The sequence below is a fragment of the Gadus chalcogrammus genome, chromosome 20 (genome assembly GCF_026213295.1).
Source record: "Gadus chalcogrammus isolate NIFS_2021 chromosome 20, NIFS_Gcha_1.0, whole genome shotgun sequence".
Lineage (NCBI taxonomy): Eukaryota > Metazoa > Chordata > Actinopteri > Gadiformes > Gadidae > Gadus > Gadus chalcogrammus.
In genome coordinates this window covers 7,259,689-7,280,443 of record NC_079431.1, presented here as the reverse complement: position 1 = coordinate 7,280,443, position 20,755 = coordinate 7,259,689, and the positions used below count along the sequence as shown (strand labels likewise).

At 45.8% G+C, this 20,755-nt stretch overlaps 1 protein-coding gene across 2 annotated transcripts; it reads left to right on the top strand.

Annotated features, from left to right (window-relative positions):
* Positions 1 to 2,611: 2,611 nt before the first annotated feature.
* On the top strand, positions 2,612 to 10,082 carry jam2b (junctional adhesion molecule 2b). 2 transcript variants are annotated; one of them, XM_056579754.1, is made up of 10 exons: positions 2,612 to 2,821; positions 4,843 to 4,908; positions 5,483 to 5,593; positions 5,840 to 5,989; positions 6,334 to 6,515; positions 6,938 to 7,046; positions 7,715 to 7,825; positions 8,307 to 8,325; positions 8,422 to 8,467; positions 8,634 to 10,082. In XM_056579754.1, the coding sequence occupies exons 1-10, from the start codon at positions 2,770 to 2,772 to the stop codon at positions 8,670 to 8,672; spliced, it is 885 nt and encodes a 294-aa protein (XP_056435729.1). In that variant the 5' UTR covers positions 2,612 to 2,769; the 3' UTR covers positions 8,673 to 10,082. The 2 variants fall into 2 exon arrangements, with proteins under 2 accessions (XP_056435729.1, XP_056435728.1); XM_056579753.1 differs by having other exon boundaries at positions 5,840 to 5,998.
* The last annotated feature ends 10,673 nt before the right edge of the window (positions 10,083 to 20,755 follow it).

The window sequence follows — 20,755 nt, the reverse complement described above, 5'->3', positions numbered from 1 at the left end:
GCTCAAATAAATCAGCTAAATGGGTTAAATGACCAAAGACTAAATCTGAGTAAGAACTGCAGAATCACAGCAGCAGGACATGTCCACTGGCTATCGTACTCTCTCATGTCATGACCAAATGTCATCGTACGACCCGGGCCATATTCAGACCCATAGTTGGTGTTATGAGCTACACGTGTGCTTATCCTATAACAGCGCCTCTGTGAAAAGCTTTGGCGCTGGTAGGATCCAACCAGTGGGGATAGGAGAAGCATGGTTGCACCCACTCATATCTTTCACTAACGCGCGCACACACACGCACGCACGCGCGCGCGCACACACACACACACACACACACACACACACACACACACACACACACACACACACACACACACACACACACACACACACACACACACACACACGCACGCGCTCATTTGCATTTTTAAGCTATTTTTTTTATAAAAAAAAAATACTTTTCGAATACAATGTAGGCCTATCGGGATTCCTATGAAGTAGCCGCTGTTGTTTAAATGTAGAATTGGGTTTAAATGTCCAACTACTCCCAGAAGTAGCCTACATTTCATTTGCCGGTCCATCAGCGCATTTCCAATAAATACCAGTGCAAGAGAGCCATCTTGTGGCAAAAATCGAATATTACAAATCATTTTTATATATCATATGGGTCAATGAATATGTAGAAACCAACCTTAAAGAATTGTACCATCTCTTTTTGTTGAAACTCAATATTGTGGGACCTTAAGGCGAACTTGTATGGTGCCAAATTTTAACTAACAAATTTTAAATAGCGCCACCTTTGGGTGCAGTAGCCAACCACAATTTGGGTTTGTTGGGTATTGGTATCCACCCATGGTATCCACCTATATAATCGTATGTTTTTTTAATACAATAACAAAATGGTCAAATAAGAAAAATGGGATAACTGCTCCAACTTTATTGGCCAATATTTCTCAAATGGAACTAAATAAAACTAATTCTGTTTGAGGATCTTTGTGAGGCTTGGTCTAAAGATTTGATGTGGCGATTTTGGTGAATTTCTTATTATTTTTGTAGCCTGTGAATCTTTTTAATTATGCACGTTCAGAATATCATTAAGAACAATTATAACATGTAGAGATTGTTTTTGAACATGTTCTTCTCAATCCCAATGAAAGTAAAAAACATGTGACCACTCCTGTTCCGAATTCCAAAAAATACAATTTCACAATGCCAATCAAAACCCTGAAATTAGAAAGAACATCAATCCACATTTCCAATTCGACCCTTCTGTTCAGTTAAACAGCTTACACTCAGATAGAGCAGTGACACGGATGTGTTTCAGACGTCGACATTCTTGTCACATATCTCGCATTTGCCGTCCTTAGCCTTGTGTCGTTATGAAAGATGACTCGACCCTCGGACCCCTTTTTATAAAACCGATTTTAGTGCAAGAAAATACAATTGACCTGTGCTGTGGAAAAGTAGTTTTCAGTTCGCGTGTGTGTGTGTGTGTGTGTGTGTGTGTGTGTGTGTGTGTGTGTGTGTGTGTGTGTGTGTGTGTGTGTGTGTGTGTTTGTTTGAGTGTGTATTTGTGTGTCCATGTGTGTATTTGTGTGTGTGTGTGTGTGTGTTCATGCTTGAATGTGTATGTGTGTGTGTCCATGCTAAACGTCTGTTCTCGTAAGTGTCCGTACGCGAGTGAGCACATGCGTGCATATGATATGTTACAACGGGGGTACTGTTCGTTGCAGCTGGCTCTTCGACAGGTGCCTCTGATTAAAGGTCTGTTATGCCCTCCTGTCAGCCCGTGTGTCCCGTTTGCACAAGTGTAGCGTCCAACAGCCTATACCGCAGGGGGACATATGCATCGTGGGCCTGTGCGTGGGGCCACAATTGCGCTGCACTCAAGCCCTGCAGGGACAATGTGCGCTTGTGTTTGGGGGGGACACTATGATGGAAAAGCTAATAGCCACAATATTGAAAAAGCAAAGGGAACAGTAGCTTGCCCAGCTGCCCGCTTCTAATCCCCCCCCCCCCAGCCTCAAACGGCCTCCAGTTACAACCTAACAGTTTGTTCCCAAAAGAACAATAGCCATGTGTTGCCTACTGAATTGTCAATAACAGAGGTGTATTTTCTTTTATTCCTCCATATGCGCTCATTGAAAAGGCGTTTCTGGCACACATAGACATTTGGGGTCAAATTATGCTATTTGAATGGTTTCTAATTTGCTTGTTTCCTAACATCGAATCTAGAACTAAAATACCTTTTTAGTTTATGTATCTGAGTCTTAAGTGCTGATAGCTAGTCTGAAATGCCATCTTTTATCCCTGTCTTTCTAAATTAACCCAAAGATGATTAGAAATCAGTTAATATCGCTTCCCGGAATAATGCTCATTCTCATGAATAAAATTATATGAAAACTTCAATGCAATGTTTAGAGCAAAAAACAAACCCAGGTGTTCATATGTCAAATAACGAATACCTTGCTTGTTTATCCATAGCGTTCATGCTTGAGGAACAGGATAACGTCAACATGCCCGCCCTCCCCTGACCGGGCCAATAGGTCACTCCGGCTGCCACTTGAGAACAATTCCGACCTCCCGAGGCGCGCCGTCCCACATGGACGCGCTTCCAATCAGTACCTAGTTTTAAGAGCCCGTCGCGGCTCCAGCAGGACCACTACTCCAGTTGAATCCCACTGGTTGCATCATCGCGGTCGAAGCGCACTCATCCTCTCAACAGTTGGATTGTGCTCAACTTCTCCCTAACTCGTGGACGTATTTAATATGGATGCCATGAAGATTTTGGCCATACCGCTTCTCATCACGCTGCTGCAGAGTAAGATATATAATGAGATATCGGACCACTAATACATTTATTTTACAATAGTCGTAATGAAGATAATGTTCTATATTGCATCAACGAAAATTGACGCATCATGCCCATTAAGTTACTTCTACTACTCTAGAAATGTGTATACATATCAGATTAAAAGCAGCAGACGCTTAATTGCCTAAGTGATGATTGGTCAAGGCTTTCTTATCAGAAGGCCTATAATTAATGCACATAATCAGTATAATTATATAAGCCTATTATAGGCTTTGCATGAATACATGGAAAGAGTGACATTTTGCATTATTGGATTACAACAGTGGAAATATTTCACTATAATTATGCAAAATGAACATCGTTAAACGAGTGTAGCTGCTGGACCTGCTGGAATCACGTCCGTTGGTGACTTTATCTGTATGAGTTTGATGCCTTGGTGTGTGTGATGTCAGGGGAGGTCTAGTGAAGGATGAAAAGGACGGGGGGTGCGGATGTTTACACTGGGATCCACTCTGATGCTTGTTGCTGTGCGTGAACCAAGATCCAAAACACGATGCGATGAATCACCCGCCGTCCCTGGCGGAGAGCTTACGACTCTGAGGCAGGAGATCTTTTAACTGTAGTAGAGGAGATAGCCTGTGCCTGACCCTGCGCGGGCGGGTAGTGGTTGAGAACCGGCAGATGAAAATCTAACTGCAGTATTATCTTAAAAGTGCGTTTGAAGAGCAGGAGGCAACCGTAAGCATGTGTTGTAACAATAATGACATGCAGCTTACATGGCACAACTGTTGCAGGGGGTGCATGTAAGCGATTCTGTAAGCGTGTGTGTCTTGTGTGTGTGTGCGTGTGTGTGCGTGTGCGTGCGCGCGCGCGCGCGCGCGCGTGTGTGTGTGTGTGTGTGTGTGTGTGTGTGTGTGTGTGTGTGTGTGTGTGTGTGTGTGTGTGTGTGTGTGTGTGTGAGTGAGAGAGCGTGTGTCAACGTGTGAGAGAGATGGGTTGACAGCATATGAACACGTGTGATTATGTTGGAAATCTTTTGCGCCAGCTGAGGGGGATAGGGTTACTGTGTGATAAAGGAGCTCTGTAGGTCTGCAGGATTCTACAAGCACACACGCGCACAGACACACTTACACCCCCACACACGGGCACACACGTACACACACGTACACATGCACATATGCACACATACATACATGCATTCAAACAAACACATTTCATTTAAACATTATCTTCTTCTTCTTCTTTTAATTTCTCAATGCATTTTTCATTAAACCGGAGTAAATGTTCACAGTTTATCCCATCCCCTGTTCCCAGCCTCAATGTTCCTCCAGCCGTTAACAGAAATCTGTTTTAAATGGGCTTGTGCAGGGCTGGTGTGTATGTGTGTGAGCATGTGTGTGCCTGTATGTGTCTAAATGAGTGATCCCAAGCTGAGGTTATCAGGTCAGGATAAACTAGCTTTGTGTCCATCCATCACGCACCACCGCTCCTGGTACCACCAGCGTGTGTGCGTGCGTAAGTGTGTGCGTATGTGTGTATGTGTGTGTGTGCAATGCACTCACAACAGCATTCTCCTCCGATCTTTCTGGGAGAGCTTCTATCCGAGCGGGTTGTAAAGCTGTACGTCAGCGTGCCAGGGAGCCTTGTTCTCATGACCCCTGGATGCAGGCCCTGTCTGCCCTGTCGGCCTTATCTCACTGCTAAGCCCTCTGGAACGTGTAGAGCCACACTGAGGTTAACCATCGGGAAATAAAGAAGAAAAGGAGAGTAGAAAATAAAACAAATGTCTCTCGTAAAGTACTGGGATTGGATGGCTCTTTTTGAATTAACACAAAACATTAAAGACTCAATCATTAATTGTATACTTAATTCGTTTTCCTTTTTTTTACAGATAAATATGCTAATGATCGATGCAAAAGAAACGATTGATTGTGTGTTTGAAGGAGTTCTTGGTTCTTACTATATTATGCATTGTAGTGGGTTGAACAGCATTGTAATGTAATGCTCCCACCCTTCTGCCCCTCCCCCAGCCCCCACGACCCGGTCGGTGACGGTGACCAGCAGCAAGCCCAAGGTGGACGTCCACGAGCACACAGGTGAGCACTGGGCACCAAGTCTGTAGCCAGGGTTGAAAAATAGTGGGGTCAATTGCTTGATTTTTGGTATTATTCTAATATATTATTATTTTCATGATGATGATGATGATAAAATAAGGACTGTCATAAAGTAGGGTCATTTACAATATTATCATCATACATCGCCCCCGGCATTATTAGGTTGTTTTTATTGCTATTTGTTAATTATTGAAATATTATTTTATTAAATTGCTAATTAAACAACCCTCTTTTCAATCTAGTAATCTTGTCCTTGCGTTATTCATAACCCATAAACTGTTAATGTTTTTTCATAACTTTCATAATTGAGACCAAAGGCTCGGTTATGGTTCCACATCGACGCAACGCAATGACCGTGCAGACGCTTCGATAACATTTGGTAGGCGCACGTCAGCCACTTGCGGTGGACGCGAAGAGGGTCCGCAAGGACGTAATGGGTCCATAAACCCCCTTGCGTTGCGTCGACGTGGAACCGTAACTAACCCTTAATAAGGTTTGGCTGTGTCTCCTAAACCAAGCACCGCGGTGTTCCCCTCTCCTTTGCTCCCCCTTGTAGATGCGGTGCTGGCCTGCGAGTTCAAGACGGAGAAGGATCAGAACCCCCGCATCGAGTGGAAGAAGAAGGGGAAGGGTGTCACCTTCGTCTACTTTGACGGGAGTTTCAGCGGTGAGCCGGCCGTTCTGACCCCCCAAACCCCGCCACACTTTCCAAGGATCTTTCCGTTATCTGCCCTCCTTGTTTAAAGATTCCTTCGTCTTCGAAACCCCCTCCCCCCCTTCCCCTTAAAACCCTTCATATCCTCCTCTCCCCCCCCCCCCCCCCCCCCCTCCCTGACTTGCTCCTCTCCCCCGCGGACCTCCGGGGGTTCGGAGCGGGCTTCACACACACTTTGCCTCTCTCCGTGCCCCTCAGGGTCGTACGCGGGCCGCGCCAGCATGGAGGGGGCCACGCTCACCATCCACTCCATCACCCAGAAGGACTCGGGGGAATACCGCTGTGAGGTCACCGCCAGCCAGGACCACGTCAACCTGGGGGAGACCACCGTGGCCCTGAACGTGCTCGGTAGGACGAGTGAGTGTGTGGGATTATATGTGTGCTTAAGTGTTCACAAGGTTCATGTGTGTGTGTGTGGTTATCAATGCCAGTTGCGGTGTGTGTGTGTGTGTGTGTGTGTGTGTGTGTGTGTGTGTGTGTGTGTGTGTGTGTGTGTGTGTGTGTGTGTGTGTGTGTGTGTGTGTGTGTGTGTGTGTGTGCGTGTGTGTGGTCAGGAATGGGTGCATCAAAAACACGTGCACCCTTCATGTTTGAACCTCTGATGTCATCAGATCTCTCCTGATATGCTAGAGATCCACACGCTCCGCCCCGTCGACGTCCACCACTTAACTCCACCCCTCCCCCCCTGGTAGTTCCTCCCCACGTCCCGTCCTGCGAGGTGCCCAGCACAGTGTTCGCTGGCTCGGACCTGGAGCTGGTGTGTAAGGACGCGCTGAGCGTTCCCCCGGCGACCTACCGCTGGTACAAGGACAACAAGGTCCTGGCTGACTCCACAGACTCCGCCTACAGCGCCGACATCAAGAAGGGCACGCTGGTGAGTTACACACACACACACACACACAAACACACACACGCACGCACGCACGCACGCGCGCACGCACGCACGCGCGCACGCACGCACGCGCGCACGCAAGCGCTGCTGAGCATAACACACGCACATTGGTAGACAAAACACACATGCACACTGGTGAGTCCAACACACACACACACACACACACACTTGCACAAGTTCATGCACGCACACTGTTGTAGAATGCTAAAGAACACACACATGTGCTCATACATAGGCAAACGTTGGCATTAATGTGAGCACACACATGACAGACTTACATGTTGAAAACAATGGGAGTACACACACACACACACACACACACAAGTACACTTTCACAAACACCACAAACTACAGAACATACTTACACCCTCCCTCTCCCTCTCTTTGTGATTTTCCCGGAGCAGAAGTTCAACAGCGTGTCCATCTCAGATGCCGGCATGTACCGCTGTGAGTCGTCCAACAGCGTGGGCTCGCCCAAGAGCTGCGTGGCTCAGCACCTGGCCGTCGTCGAGTGTGAGTTCACCGGCCTGGGGCAGGGGGGCAGGGGGGCAGGGGGACAGGGGAATTTCCTCACACGTTTACTGTCGGGTGCTAATGGAAGGACGAGCCCCGAGCGCGTCACTAACAGAGCAAGCAATACATAGACATTAGAACTGAGGGGCTTTGAGATTCTGAGATTAGTTTAATTAAGATTTCTTTATTGATCTTGAAGGAAACTGTGACTTTTGGACCTTTTATAAAGATGAATCTTTATTTGCCAGGGGGTTCGTTTTGCTGTATCAAGGCGTATAAATAGGGTTTAAGTATTATTGAACATGTAAATGTAGGGGTGTGTGTTTGTTTTGCTGATGGTCTGTGATGTGTTTTACATACTCGTTGAACCTATCGTTGGTAAGTGTTTCCCTGTGGTTTGTAATGTGTTTTCCCTATGTTTGTGATGTGTTTCCTGTGTCTTTACCTATATGTTTACCTACTTGTTGTATCGATGTTAATCCTGTGTTTCCCTGTGTGTTCTACCTACTTGTTTTACCCTTTGGTGTGTGATGGGTGTCCTGTGTCTATACCCATGTGTTTACCTTCTTGTTTTACCTATGGTCTATGATGTGTTTCCCTGTGTCTATACCCATGTGTTTACCTACCGTTGGACTGGTGTTAACGCCGTGTTTCCCTGTGCGCTCCAGACAAGCTGAGTGTGACCACGCTGGCGGCCGGGGGGGTGGGCCTGCTTCTGCTCCTCTTCATGTCCTGTCTGTGTGTGTGTCTGTGTCGCCGCCAGCGCGGCTGCTGCAGGAGTAAGTAGACAACTGCTGCTGCATGGACACTGGGGCTGTGTGTTTGTGCTTGACAGAGGGGGAGATACAGAATGGTGTGTGTGTGTGTGTGTGTGTGTGTGTGTGTGTGTGTGTGTGTGTGTGTGTGTGTGTGTGTGTGTGTGTGTGTGTGTGCGTGTGTGTGTGTGTGCGTGTGTGTGCGCGTGTGTGTGCGTGCGTGCGTGCGTGTGTGTGTGCTGCTGTATTTACTGTGTGTGTGTCCGAGTGGGTGCGGGAGATTTATGCATGCATTTGTGTATGTTGTGTTGTTGGCAATGTTTGCTAATGTTTTTTGCGTTAACATTACCTTGTGGTTGTGTTTCTCTGGATATGTGTGAGCGAGGGAGTAGGATGGTCTCTCTATCATACTGATGAATAGTAACAAGTACACACACGTGTTTGAAGTATCTCGAAAATAATCCTGTCTTTTCTTTTCTTTTTTTTGCCATTTATGTTCAAACAGGAGAAAAGCAGGAAAAGTGGTAAGTGTTGCAGCCCCGAACTGTGTATTGCTTGCATTTGTCGCTTTAAACCATGTGAGCCGGGGTGTCCATAACTGTTCCTCCTCCTCTCTACAGTCTGAAGCCCTACAGCCTCCCCCCCCCACCGCCTCCAGCCCGCAACGTGAGTGATCAAACGCGCTTCAGATACCGCATGCTCTGGACCCGGACGTTTATCAGTGGTTGTCGGTTGTGTTTTTGATGATAAGCAGTACACAACAATGGCCTGGGATTACTTATTACAGGAAATGATTCACCGATCGTACCGTCTCTCCTCGCTTCTCTCACAGCCCAAGAACTACAAACACACCCAGTCCTTCATGATTTGAGGTGGAGACCCCACGCTCAGCGCCCACCCCCGGCCGTCCCCATCTGTGCTTCATGGAGAAACCATCACTTGTACCTCGGTTTGCATTGTAGATGGCGCCCTCTGTTGGTCAAACTAACTTAATCGTTCCCTGACATTCTCATCTCCTGACTCCAAATCTGCGTCTTTGCCGAGAGAGAGAGGGGGCGGGACTTTCAATGACATTGTTAGCAATAGGGCAGTCATTTTCCAAGGATTAGCAATGAGGGAGAGAAGGTGAATTTCAGTTTTAATGGTTCAGTGGCGGGGGTGAGAGACTGGGAGGGATACTGATAGAGAGACAAATCTGTTTTTGTTACACGTTTCGTATAATGCTTTGTCAAATCCTTTGTCAAAAAGAATCATATTTGTTCCTATGCAATTTGAAATTGCATTGCGGTAGACACTAACGCTACACTTCATGACCATCTCTCAGCCCAGGTTAAACATGCATTTGGTTATCCGGTCATCTGCTGATTACGCATCAATACGGCACACCTGTCATCAGATAGGAAATCGAATTAAAGGATGCCGTTGACAGGCGAGCCCCCAGGAGAGGTCAAGTGTGTCGCATCAGGCCATCAGAGGTTGAGCATGCATGCAATAGCGTGTTTTAACCTATAGAGGGAGTCTTCCAAAGGATTCATCTAATGTAAACCCATATACAAGTGGTGTTGGGATAAAGTTCTCCTTTAATCCTCCCTACATTCATAATTTATCTGCACTGCTGCTCAATCAACACACCCTCTCTCCCCCCTGGATGCTCGCTGTTACACAGGTGGACGCTGGAAAGACAACAGTAACGGTGGGAGCTAGGGTATAGTTTGGCAAAAGCCCTTTGACTGACATTTTCTGGTCGGCTCTTCTATGCAAAACACCGACACAATAGAGTGCCTTCAGTAGTAATCCCAATTGGATGTTTGCTACAAAACATTCATGTATTTTTTTGTATATTGTTTAATATCTCACTCTTTTGTTCACACAATATGTTTTGCGAAGTTTCTAGGTTATTTCTTGCATTTCTAACTATTGGCCTATCGAGGTAGACTAATGTGTATATATCGCCTCCTACTGGTCAACTAATGATACATGTCGTCATGGGTCAGACCATAGCTTCCAATCCATAGTCTATGTATCTTCCATGTCTATAGGCGTTTTTCTTTTATGGCCGGAATATGTTTTATTCCCAACATTTTTGTTATATTGTGACACTCAATTTGTGGTATCATAATTAATTTGATCCTTCCTCATAGTCAATTCTTGTAGTGGTTTGTGTCCAATTTATTTTTTGATGTTGGGTGTACCCATTTGTGTGAGAATGATGAAAAAAAAAGATGAACAGGTGTCTTTACACACTGACTTTGCTTTTATATATTTATATTTTTGATTAAACTACAAATAGAAATAGAAAGTTGTCCTTTTTGATATTTCAATCACTTCCTCTACACGTCGCTAGATGTCCTCATTTTACTGGTTTAACGCTTGATGACAACCGGGCACAGCAACACAGCTGCGGGGCGTTCGTAGTCTCTAGCTATTATTTGCGTCGAACAGAGAAACGATTGTTTAATCCCCATTGTAGCACCTAGCACCCCCCCCCCCCCCCTTATTCCGGTCTTCCATAAATTGAAGCCCTTGATATCCACTGTTTGAGCGCTTCTACGATCCAGTTAAATTGGGAGTTATTGTCGGCCTACTAGCGGGTACCATTCCCTCAGCTGACAGTCAGTCTGTAAGTAGTCTTCATCCATCCAAAGATGGATGAAGCCCCTCTGGGAACTGTAAATGATGTCACAATCCACATAGATCCTCTCACAGCACAAACAACTGATACTTTTCTTCTTGTCACTTCCCCGGTCACACAAACAACGCTCGATTTGTATTTATCGTTTCCTTGTGGCTCCACAATGCGACTCTTGTCACCAAAGTTTCTAGAAATGTTCCATAACTTCGTAGTCATTCACGGGACCACAATTTGACTAAAAGGGCAAGTGATGGGGTTTAAAGGGGAACTATGCAACTTTTCCGGCTTAGTTTACCTTAATATAACAGGTTAAGAGTCAGTAGCCGCGTTTACATGGACACATCGGATACGCATAGATTTCTATGCGGAACAGAAAATGATCACATATACGCCTCATTCGGAACACAATTATCTGTTCGGCATAGAATTCTATGCCGAATAGAAGAGGTGGTGTAGTCCGTTTTAATCGACATGTAGGCCTATACACTTATTCCGAATAGATTGGGGTTTAACTTAGAGCAGCTGCAGTAGTTCGCAATTGGTGCACTGGACCACTCCGTCTGTATTTTTATGCACACCGAACTTGACCACTGTCAAGGAAAGTGGATTTATTGCCTGATTCACGTCTTTGTTACCACTCCGTAAGTAGTCAGGTAAGCGTGTCCGGTTACTTAGCGACGGGACTGTGTGTTTATTAATGACGTGTTTGCGTATCGTAGTGTCCGCGTGCGTCCGAGATAACTGTAAATTAGTAAGCTATTACTAGTACTTTTGCAGGCTGAACGTTAAAATACTTCTTAACTTAGAGAGATGGAAGCTGCATTAGTTCGCAACTGGACCTTCGAGGAGACAAATGTCCGCTTGGAGGTGGGGGTAAATATAAAGATCGGACGAGAAATTGACTTTTTGCTGTCCTCCTCCTTCTTAATTGAAGGAGCAGGCAGAGAAAAGCTCTCTCCTGCTGTGCTTTCATTAAAATCAAATTCCCAATGCCAAATAGTGATAAGACGTCCATTATGTCGCCGCCGGTCCAGAGATGTGTCAGGTGTGCGCGAGAGACATAATGGACACTTTTGTTACTGCCATGTATACAGTACATTCGGATCACATTTTAGGAACAGATCTATTCCGCATAGAAATCTATGCGGATCAGATGTGCCATGTAAACGCGGCTAGTGTGATGGTTCTATAACACTTTTTGGGTCGATTGGTCGCTGTTTCGACTTCCCCTAGCCAGGGGTGGACTGGGACAGAAATTCAGCCCTGGCATTTTCTGTCCAGACCAGCCCACTGAGCACTAGGGGTGGGATGAGATGAACGGGAAGAACCCTGCATGTACTAGATTAAAACAATTTGATCAAGTACATGCATCCGAATAATAGTACAGCACTTTAAATAGAAGTTGTTGCTTTTTTTTGTTTTTGTTTTTCAAGTTTGTGTCTCTGGTGCTGCTGACAAGACAGGCGTGAAACCCGAACAGGAAGTTAAACGGACACTGTGTAATAATTACTCCCATCTAGTGGTACAATTGTATATTGCATTCATACTAATAGTGCGCGCTTGTTCAAAAGCTCAGCTGGGCAGTAGGCCTATGTGCCAAGAAGCTGTGTCATGACATCCAATGCTACCTCATCGAGTCATTCGAGTGATGATGAGGTTCGTTATTTCAAACAAATTTCAAACTGCATTGAATCATTAGTGTAAGCTAATGATGTATGAGTAATTATTCCTCGAGCAAGATAGTGAAGTATTTCAGTCATCATTCACGCTGGCTCAGAGTGAAAACGCGTTTGCATTTCCTGTACCACGTAGTGCTTTTTGTCCCTCTCGGCAGTTCATAGACCGGAAGAACATGGAAGCCTCCATGAAGCTTACCCGTCCTATGTAACTACATATTAATTATTCTTCGCTCAGGAGGATAAGTGAGATTTTTGGCAGAGACAATTTTACACCAATGAGGACTTATTTATGAATGGATACGTTGATTTGAGGTAATAAATGACTGAAAATATTACACAGTGTCCCTTTAACAGACCTCCTGTGGTCGCTGCATCTCCACCCCCCATATCTACAGATCTAAAAAAAACTTTAACCCGTTAAATATCACACTTGATCCAACGCTAAATTCTCTCTTGCAGTTTTTAGTCTGTGACTGTGAAAAACTTTTGGCATAAGCCCAGCATTAGTTAAAACCAGACTCGGCAATAATTACTAAATATCCTGACAAATAATCTAAATAGAAACATATTACAGACAGCAGCATTAGAGCTGAAATTCATTTTTTTAACGGTGACTCAGTCATTATGAAACCATAAATAGAGAATTGAAAAAATAAATATTAACTATAATGCGATTAACGCAATTATTTTATAAAAAAAAAGAAGAAGAAATTCATGTTTATTTTTCTATGTTCAAATGACATTTGTTCAAAGCAGTCGTTTAATTGCACTATAGGCTATTTTTTGGTATCGTCCTGTTTTGATCAGTATATGCCAATGTTGTTATCAATAAAAAATCATTTGCACAAGGCAAGCCGATGCAATTCACCATGTTGATAGGAGAATTAAAATGAGAAGAATTATGGGACAAAAAAATCAAGGGATATTTAGCATAGAAAAATAATTTGCGATTAATCACGATTAATCGTGAGTTAACTATGACATTAATGCGATTAATCACGATTAAATATTTTAATCGCTTGACAGCTCTAGTATGTATACATGTGCACATACACGCATGAGAATGCACCCCTGCCCCTAGCGCATCTTGGCGGAAAAAGGGAATATTCAAGTTCATGTACTAAAAAAAATTAAGTTTTCTCTTTTCAGTTGTTACGACAGTGTTGAAAAATATCGCCTCCGAAACTGTAGGGGGAGCTCAATGCGAGCGCAAACCAAGAAAACAACGAAGAACTGGCCAAATACGTTCCTAGTTCCCCTTTAAGTTGTCATTTTCTAGGAAAGGACGCATAAAGTCGCGTCTCTAAATACGTCCGTTTGGTTCTCGTTGGCGACACCTTCGGCGTTGAGTACTTTAATTTGACCAAGGAGTCAAATGGTGTGTCCACTGATGTCCTGTCCGCACGTTCATGAAACTGCAAATGAAAGGACTTTCATTAGTTGTGCATATTCTCAGTAACCATTGTGCAATATATGACACCTTAACAGACTTTGCTTCACATAAATATCTTCGAAATCAAGAAAGAGTGTGCAAAATAGGATATACACATTAAGTCCCATCTTTATCTCCGTCGTGCAGAGAAAGGGGCCCATTAAAATGAATAGTTTGAGAAGAGTTAGTGTGCGCGTGTAGTCTTTCCGTCATGACACAAGAACGCCCATTAGGTGTTCCTGGTAGCGTTTCATAAACCAACCAAGTGTTTTCAAAGGCATACTAGGTTTCGAAAGGCATACTGGGTTTCGAAAGGCATAGCCCACTGCGAAGCATAGGTACAAGGCTTCTATGCTTTCCTTCCTTAATGGCAATTTTACATCTCTCATTAGATTTAGCAATCATGGAGCCTCCCTTGGCTAACATTATTTCTATGCTACCCGTACTTACTACGTAAGGGATAATCACAGAGAGGCAGGGCAATAAACAGTTTGATATGTCCGGCTCGTGGACGGCTTAACCTTGATATGTTAGGTTTCTGGTAGGCTATATGTTAGGTAAGCCGTCCATGAGCCAGGCATATCAAACTGTTTATTGCCCTGCCTCTCGTGGTTATCCTTTACTTATTTTCTTACTTCTGTTTGAGAAAATCAAACTAGCGAATGTTCCGGATGTTGACAGCTGTGCGAAGAAGAAGGGGGCCGGTGTTGATGGTGAAAGTTAGGCCGGTTTATAGTCCTCCGTAAAATAGACTGAAGAGAGCCCTCTCCATAGCCTGAGAGCTGGCTGTCGGAGACCCTCTCCATAGCTTAGGTGCACGTCCAATATATGTAACTATCCGTCGACGCAACGGAGACGGTAAGCGCTGGTGATTGGCCCTCTAACAAAATCATTTCCGGAATAACTTCTCCGGTTTGACTTTGCATCTTATTTACTGTGTACATTGTTTACTTTGCACATTAAAGACCAATAAAGCACCAAATATGATTCTAAAAGTTTATTTACAACACTTTACATGGTGTAGTCGATCGGGAGGCGAATTGCATTGCGTATTCGTCATCCCGACGGAGAACTTTGAATGCTCGAGGGGTCTCCGTGGTTACGGAGTTGGTTTACGTCGGAGCAGTTGTACATTTTGACATTTTAATACAGTTCAGCAAGAAAGGTGACGAAAAAGAAGAAGGGGGCGTTCCAGTCTGCGCTAACCAGAACCTCCATTTGAGTCTGCAGTGGGATGATATAGGTTTTCTCTGACAGGCCTTACTGTACATAAAACTCAACAACAATCATTTGTATGCAGCTTTTGGAAGAACCGTTGTGTGGTGATGAAGCCTGCCTGCTGATAGTCTACAGTGCTCCAGGTCAACACCCAACTTGCCTAACCTCTACCACCAGAGAACTGTCTTGGGTCTGGGTTGGGATCAGATAAACACATCGGAATGTATAGGGGGGGCCCTTAGATGTCTTTGTGTGGTTTATTGATGGTGATGAAACATTCCATGCTTTTCGGGGCCCTGAAGCTGTAGGGTTATGAATGGATTCCTTTTATTGTCATTGCACAAAAGGCCCCACTGCGAAATTGAGTAGCAATCCAAGTGGAGCATACACACGAGACAGTTCAAAGCAGTCATGCATGCACGCATGCACACATGCTTACGTGCACACACACACGCACGCACGCACGCACGCACACACATACACCAGCCAATTCAATATTTATTTTGTTGTATCACAAAACACCTGGAAAGGGCCTTTCAAAAGACGGCCCTTGCAAATAAATATAGACTTTCCCTTTCTGCAGCGTAAACAACATCTGGCTGGCGGGCTGGTGTTAATTTCAGCCGCAATTAATCAACGCGCAACTCGTTCTTGGTGGCAAAAATGCTTATGGTGACGGTGTTCAATAGTACTCCTTAGCTGAATGACATAACAAGAGTGTTGTAGACTGAAATCATTAGAAGTGCCCGTGGTCTAAAAAACCCCCAATCTCCCCGCCGCTGCGTCACTGACCACCCGTCAATACCTCGGCTCCCACGCGGCAGGAATCGCATCGCATGGTGCAATCTGATAAGAGGACTATTTAGCATTCACAAAGACCCTTTCCAGCACTCTGCATTATGCTTTTAACCTCCCACCCGAGAGAGAGAGGCAGAGAGAGAGGGTCAGGGAAGGAGAGAGAGAGAGAGAGAGAGAGAGAGAGAGAGAGAGAGAGAGAGAGAGAGAGAGAGAGAGAGAGAGAGAGAGAGAGAGAGAGAGAGAGGGGGTTAGGGAAGGAGAGGGAGAGGGTAAGGGAAAGAGAGGAGGTACAGAGAGAGAAAGAGTTAGCACTACTGTTAGTTTAGAGGGGCTGATAGGTCCTTCTGGGAAGGGTGCATTTTTTCAGTACAAAAGCAAGTTATTGAATTCCTGTCCTGGTCTGGTGGGATGATAACATCCGTTTTCCAGCACGGAACAGCCCCTTGGCCACGGCACACTTGGGAGAGGTGTGCCGTGGCCAAAGTACAGATGCTAATGAGATGACACGCGCACATGCGCGGACACGCAACGTGAGCTGGATGACGTATTTCTTGCGCGACCCTTCTTTCTTTATAGGTCCATGCTCTTCTTCCCCACAACAATCATTTTCAACAATGGCGGCAAGCGGTTCACGAGTGGGTTTACGTTGGTGCGATAGTGAAGTCGAGTGTTTACTTGAAATTTGGGCCGACGACAGCATTCAGTCGCAGCCGGACACCACGCTTGGTGATGACGTATTTATCGTATGACGACGTGATGACGTATGTATGAAGGAGCAATCGTGCCCAGGCCACGGCCTTCGGGAGCAGTGTGACCACGGGCCAGCGGGGGGAGTGGGGAGGGGGGAGGGGGGGAATCGTGCTGAATCTTCCTGCAGCACGGAACAGGCAAACGGCCCCTAGTGTGAGTGGCCCCTAAATGCTTCCCAAAGACCCCCATCTATCTCTCTGTCCCTCTTGATGAGCGGGGCTCCGAGGCACGAATTACAGATTACCTGCTGCGGCAAACAACCCTCCCATCTGTCTACATCGCTCCGTCTCCCCAAATCAGGATTACCATCTCTAGACGCGGGTGGGGGGAGCTCTGAGTGGTTAACGGCCTCCATTTTTTAGAGCCCTGCTTATGTTTAGTTCTGGGACAATCAAACTGTGTTAGACAAAGTGGCAGCCATGATGAGCTTTGATTGCCTTGTGCATCGAGAGCCCTCTGACTTCAGAGCCCATGGATACAATGCACACACGCACAAACACAAATGCACGTGCGCTAAAACAAACACAGAGACAGCTCGCAGGCGCCACGACAAAGGGGAGATGCATCAAAGGTTCAAAATGGTGAGACGAACCAACTCACACAAAAAGACTTGGGGGGGATCTCCAAGTGAGGGGGGGGGGGGGGGGGTTATGAAAGTCATATCAATGCGGGGCCTTCCCGTGATTCCGACACCTCATTGTTCCGACGTCTCATTGGTCCGAAATATTTCCCATTAGATCGACATGCCACTATGGTGACGGTTCAATGTTACGAAAACGGGACCCATTGTTCCAAAGGGCCGTTTGTCCGACTTTTTAAAAAGGGAGGCGCATTAGGCCGACGGTTCAATATGCAGAATAGGTCTACATATAAAGAGTTGTATACCTCGCTCGCACTCTCTCTCTCTCTCTTTGGTCACTTTGCTCTCCAATATTCATCGTGAACGTGATATGTAGGCCTAGGTTGTATTTTGGTGCTTGAGAGAGAGAGAGAGAGAGAGAGAGAGAGAGAGAGAGAGAGAGAGAGGTAAAACTCTTTGTATGTAGGCCTAGGCTATTCGGTATATTGAACCGTCGGCCTAATGCGCCTCTTGTTTGACATATCGGACAAACGGCCTTTCGGAACAATGGTTTCCGTTCGGTTGCCAGCTGGGGCATGTTTATGACCATCAAATCCATGCAAATGTTCTGAGGGGGAGAATTTGTCGATATTAGGTTGTGTTGTTCTGTCCAGCTTCCTCAATTTGGGCACCTCATCGCATCGCAAAGCAGATGCACGCAGCGAATAAAGACACAATCTTCTGCCGACACACGGTTTCGCTTCTCAGTCGTTCATGTCTCGCTTCTCACTTCAGCATTCTGTCTAAAATGAAAGATGCGGTCCACCTCAGTCCCCTTTGAAGTGCATGACATGTTAAAAATACACTCGGCACCCATCCACCATCCCTCAATCCTCACCCTTCTCTCTCTCCATCCTTCCCACCTCCTCTCACTTATGTGCTCTGCGTCATTCTATCTCCTCTCTCTCTCTCCCTCTCTCTCTCTCTCTCTCTCTCTCTCTCTGGCTCTCTTTCTCTCTCTCTCTCTCTCTCTCTCTCTCTCTGGCTCTCTGGCTCTCTTTCTCTCTCTCTCTCTCTCTCTCTCTCTCTCTCTCTCTCTCTCTCTTTCTCTCACTCTCTCTCTCTCTCTCTCTCTCTCTCTCTCTCTCTCTCTCTCTCTCTCTCTCTCTCTCTCTCTCTCTCTCTCTCTCTCTCTCTCTTGCTCTCTCTCTCACTCTCTCACTCTCTGTCTCTGTCGCTTTCTTCCTCCGCCAGCCCTCCTCTCTTCTCTTCTCATTCTCTCCTCCTCTGATTATAGCTTTGAAATTCAGATCCCTGCTCCGTTCGCCCCCCCCCCCCACACCTGACCTCCTCCCTGTGCTGTGGGACTTGCCAGAGCAACGCGTTTGATTATGGCTCCTATACCGTCGATAATCAGAGAGAGAGAGAGAGAGAGAGAGAGAGAGAGAGAGAGGGAGAGAGGGAGGGGAGAGAGAGAGAGAGAGAGAGAGAGGGAGAGAGGGAGGGAGGGAGGGAGAGAGGGGTGAGAGAGAGAGAGAGAGAGAGAGGGAGAGAGGGAGGGAGAGAGGGAGAGAGAGAGAGAGAGAGAGAGAGAGAGAGAGAGAGAGAGAGAGAGAGAGAGAGAGAGAGAGAGAGAGAGAGAGAGAGAGAGAGAGAGAGAGGGGGTGAGAGAGAGAGAGAGAGAGAGAGAGAGGGGGAGAGAGAGAGGGAGAGAGGGAGGGAGAGAGAGAGACAGAGAGAGAGAGAGAGGGAGAGAGAGAGGGAGAGAGGGAGAGAGGGAGAGAGGGAGAGAGGGAGGGAGAGAGAGAGACAGAGAGGGAGAGGGGGTGAGAGAGAAAGGGAGAGCGGGAAAGAGAGTGGGCGAGGGAGAGAGGCGCCAGAGACCCAACTGTATGAGTGACCTTGGTAAGGTATCAGAGCCAGAGATGATGAGGAGAGGTGGGGGTAAAACACACATGGAAACTGATCTCCCCCCCATCATCCAGAGGACACCAAAACACTGCAGGGGGAAACAAATTACCGATGGAAACACAAATATATTTGATAACCGTGACGTTATTTTATCTATCTCGGAAATGCCGGTGAAAAATGATGTGGTTGTGGTTTTTCTCTTTAATCAATCAGAAGAACGCTTGTGTTTCATAGGAAGCGGAGTTTATGCTTATTAGGAGCCCCATTAGCTATTAGAAATACTTACGGCTACTCTTTCTGGGGTCCATATATGACGGACAACACACAAGCTTGCATAAAACACAACCTCCAAACTGTAAACCTAAAAACAAAAGAATAGGAACTCCTAATCCATTTAGATAATTTCCCCGGGGTAAAGTGTTGGTGGGTGGCAAAGAATCAAAGAGTAGGACATCTCTGATTGTAGTTCTAGGCCACTGCAGAACACATCACCCGTGTGTCTCAGGGTGAAGAATGTACTTAGCCTCCCTCCTTGGGTTTCCATGTGGCACGCTGGTGGCAGAGCAGGCACTGCTTCTTGTGGTCGGGGTACTGAAGGGATTCATGGATCTACTGGGGTTTCTGGTCAGGTATTATCATGGCTTACCCGCCTACTCATAAAATGACATGTAAACGGTTCAAAGCTAACCATGAAACATGGAACAAAGTATCGCACTACTGAATACTGACGCACAAATACATGAATGAAACGAACGACTTTCCATTGTTTGCAGATCACCGTGCCTGAAACGTTGACAACTCCACAGATTTCAATTTCCGTTATGAAATGTAATATCAAACAAACCAGTATAAAAAGCCTATACCGTAACATTTTGATAATGTCATATCATAATGTTACAATGTATAAATATAATGAGAAGGAAAAAAAAAAGAATATATATATATAATAATAACAGCAAACAGCATTTTATTGCAAGCTGCATGCTAAGTGAGCAAGTGTATTTTCATCCCACTGTACAACTGCTTGTACCACATCATTATAAGGGAATTGAGGCCCCGGCTGTGATTGCAGTTTTGTCCTTCCTACCTATCTTATCCCTCTCGCCCCTTCCTTCTCTCACTCTCTCACTGTCTCACGCTGTCACTCGATCTATATTCTTCTCTCTCTCCTCCACCCCTCTCTTACTTTGGCCCTCTTTAGTTCCCTTTTTTCCCTGATCACTTTCTCTCTCTGTCTCTGTATCTGTCTCTGACTCTCTCTCTGACTCTCTCTCTCTCTCTCTCTCTGTCTCTGTCTCTGTCTCTGTCTCTCTCTCTCTCTCTCTCTCTCTCTCTCTCTCTCTCTCTCTCTCTCTCTCTCTCTCTCTCTCTCTCTCTCTCTCTCTCTCTCTCTCTCTCTCCCCCTCCCCCTCCCCCCCATGTTTATTCTACTACCACTATTCCTGGTGGATTCCAGTGCAGCCCAAGCAAGAAATACACTGGCATCAAGGACACCACCAGACCCGCCGCTGTTGTGTCTTACAAACACTGTGTCACAGGAGGGAAGCGGAGCAGAGAGAATAAATGTGTAGCCTGCAGCAGTCTGTTGCCTGTTCCATCTCTCACCGCACCTGCTATTCATCTAGTGAGCGACAAAGTGATGGATGCGGCGCACAAACAATTATCACAGAAATGGATGATGTTAGCGGCGTTCGATTCAGAGCGTGACGAAAGGGTGTGTGGGTCTGTGGTGGAGCGGTATAGGCCGGTCCTGGCAGACCCCTTGTGAGGTCCATGCATTAGTCACGTGTCGCCACACAATGTTCATTTACATCCGCGGCGACAGAGACAGTGAAGGACTGGCTACGGGCGCTTTCCATGTACTACGAGCGAGTGAGTTATACAAACAAACCCAGCTCACACACTGCCTCTATCCTCTTATAATAGGTCTTACATCCACAGTATTCTTTACCGATATTTTGTATTATTTATAAAA

What these genes read in the sequence shown, in the direction of transcription:
- jam2b (XM_056579753.1), top strand. Translation starts at nt 2,770, where the DNA reads ATGGATGCCATGAAGATTTTGGCCATACCGCTTCTCATCACGCTGCTG. An exon ending in TCTCATCACGCTGCTGCAGA is followed by an intron (nt 2,822 to 4,842) that starts GTAAGATATATA and finishes CCCCTCCCCCAG; the next exon opens with CCCCCACGACCCGGTCGGTG. An exon ending in GGACGTCCACGAGCACACAG is followed by an intron (nt 4,909 to 5,482) that starts GTGAGCACTGGG and finishes TCCCCCTTGTAG; the next exon opens with ATGCGGTGCTGGCCTGCGAG.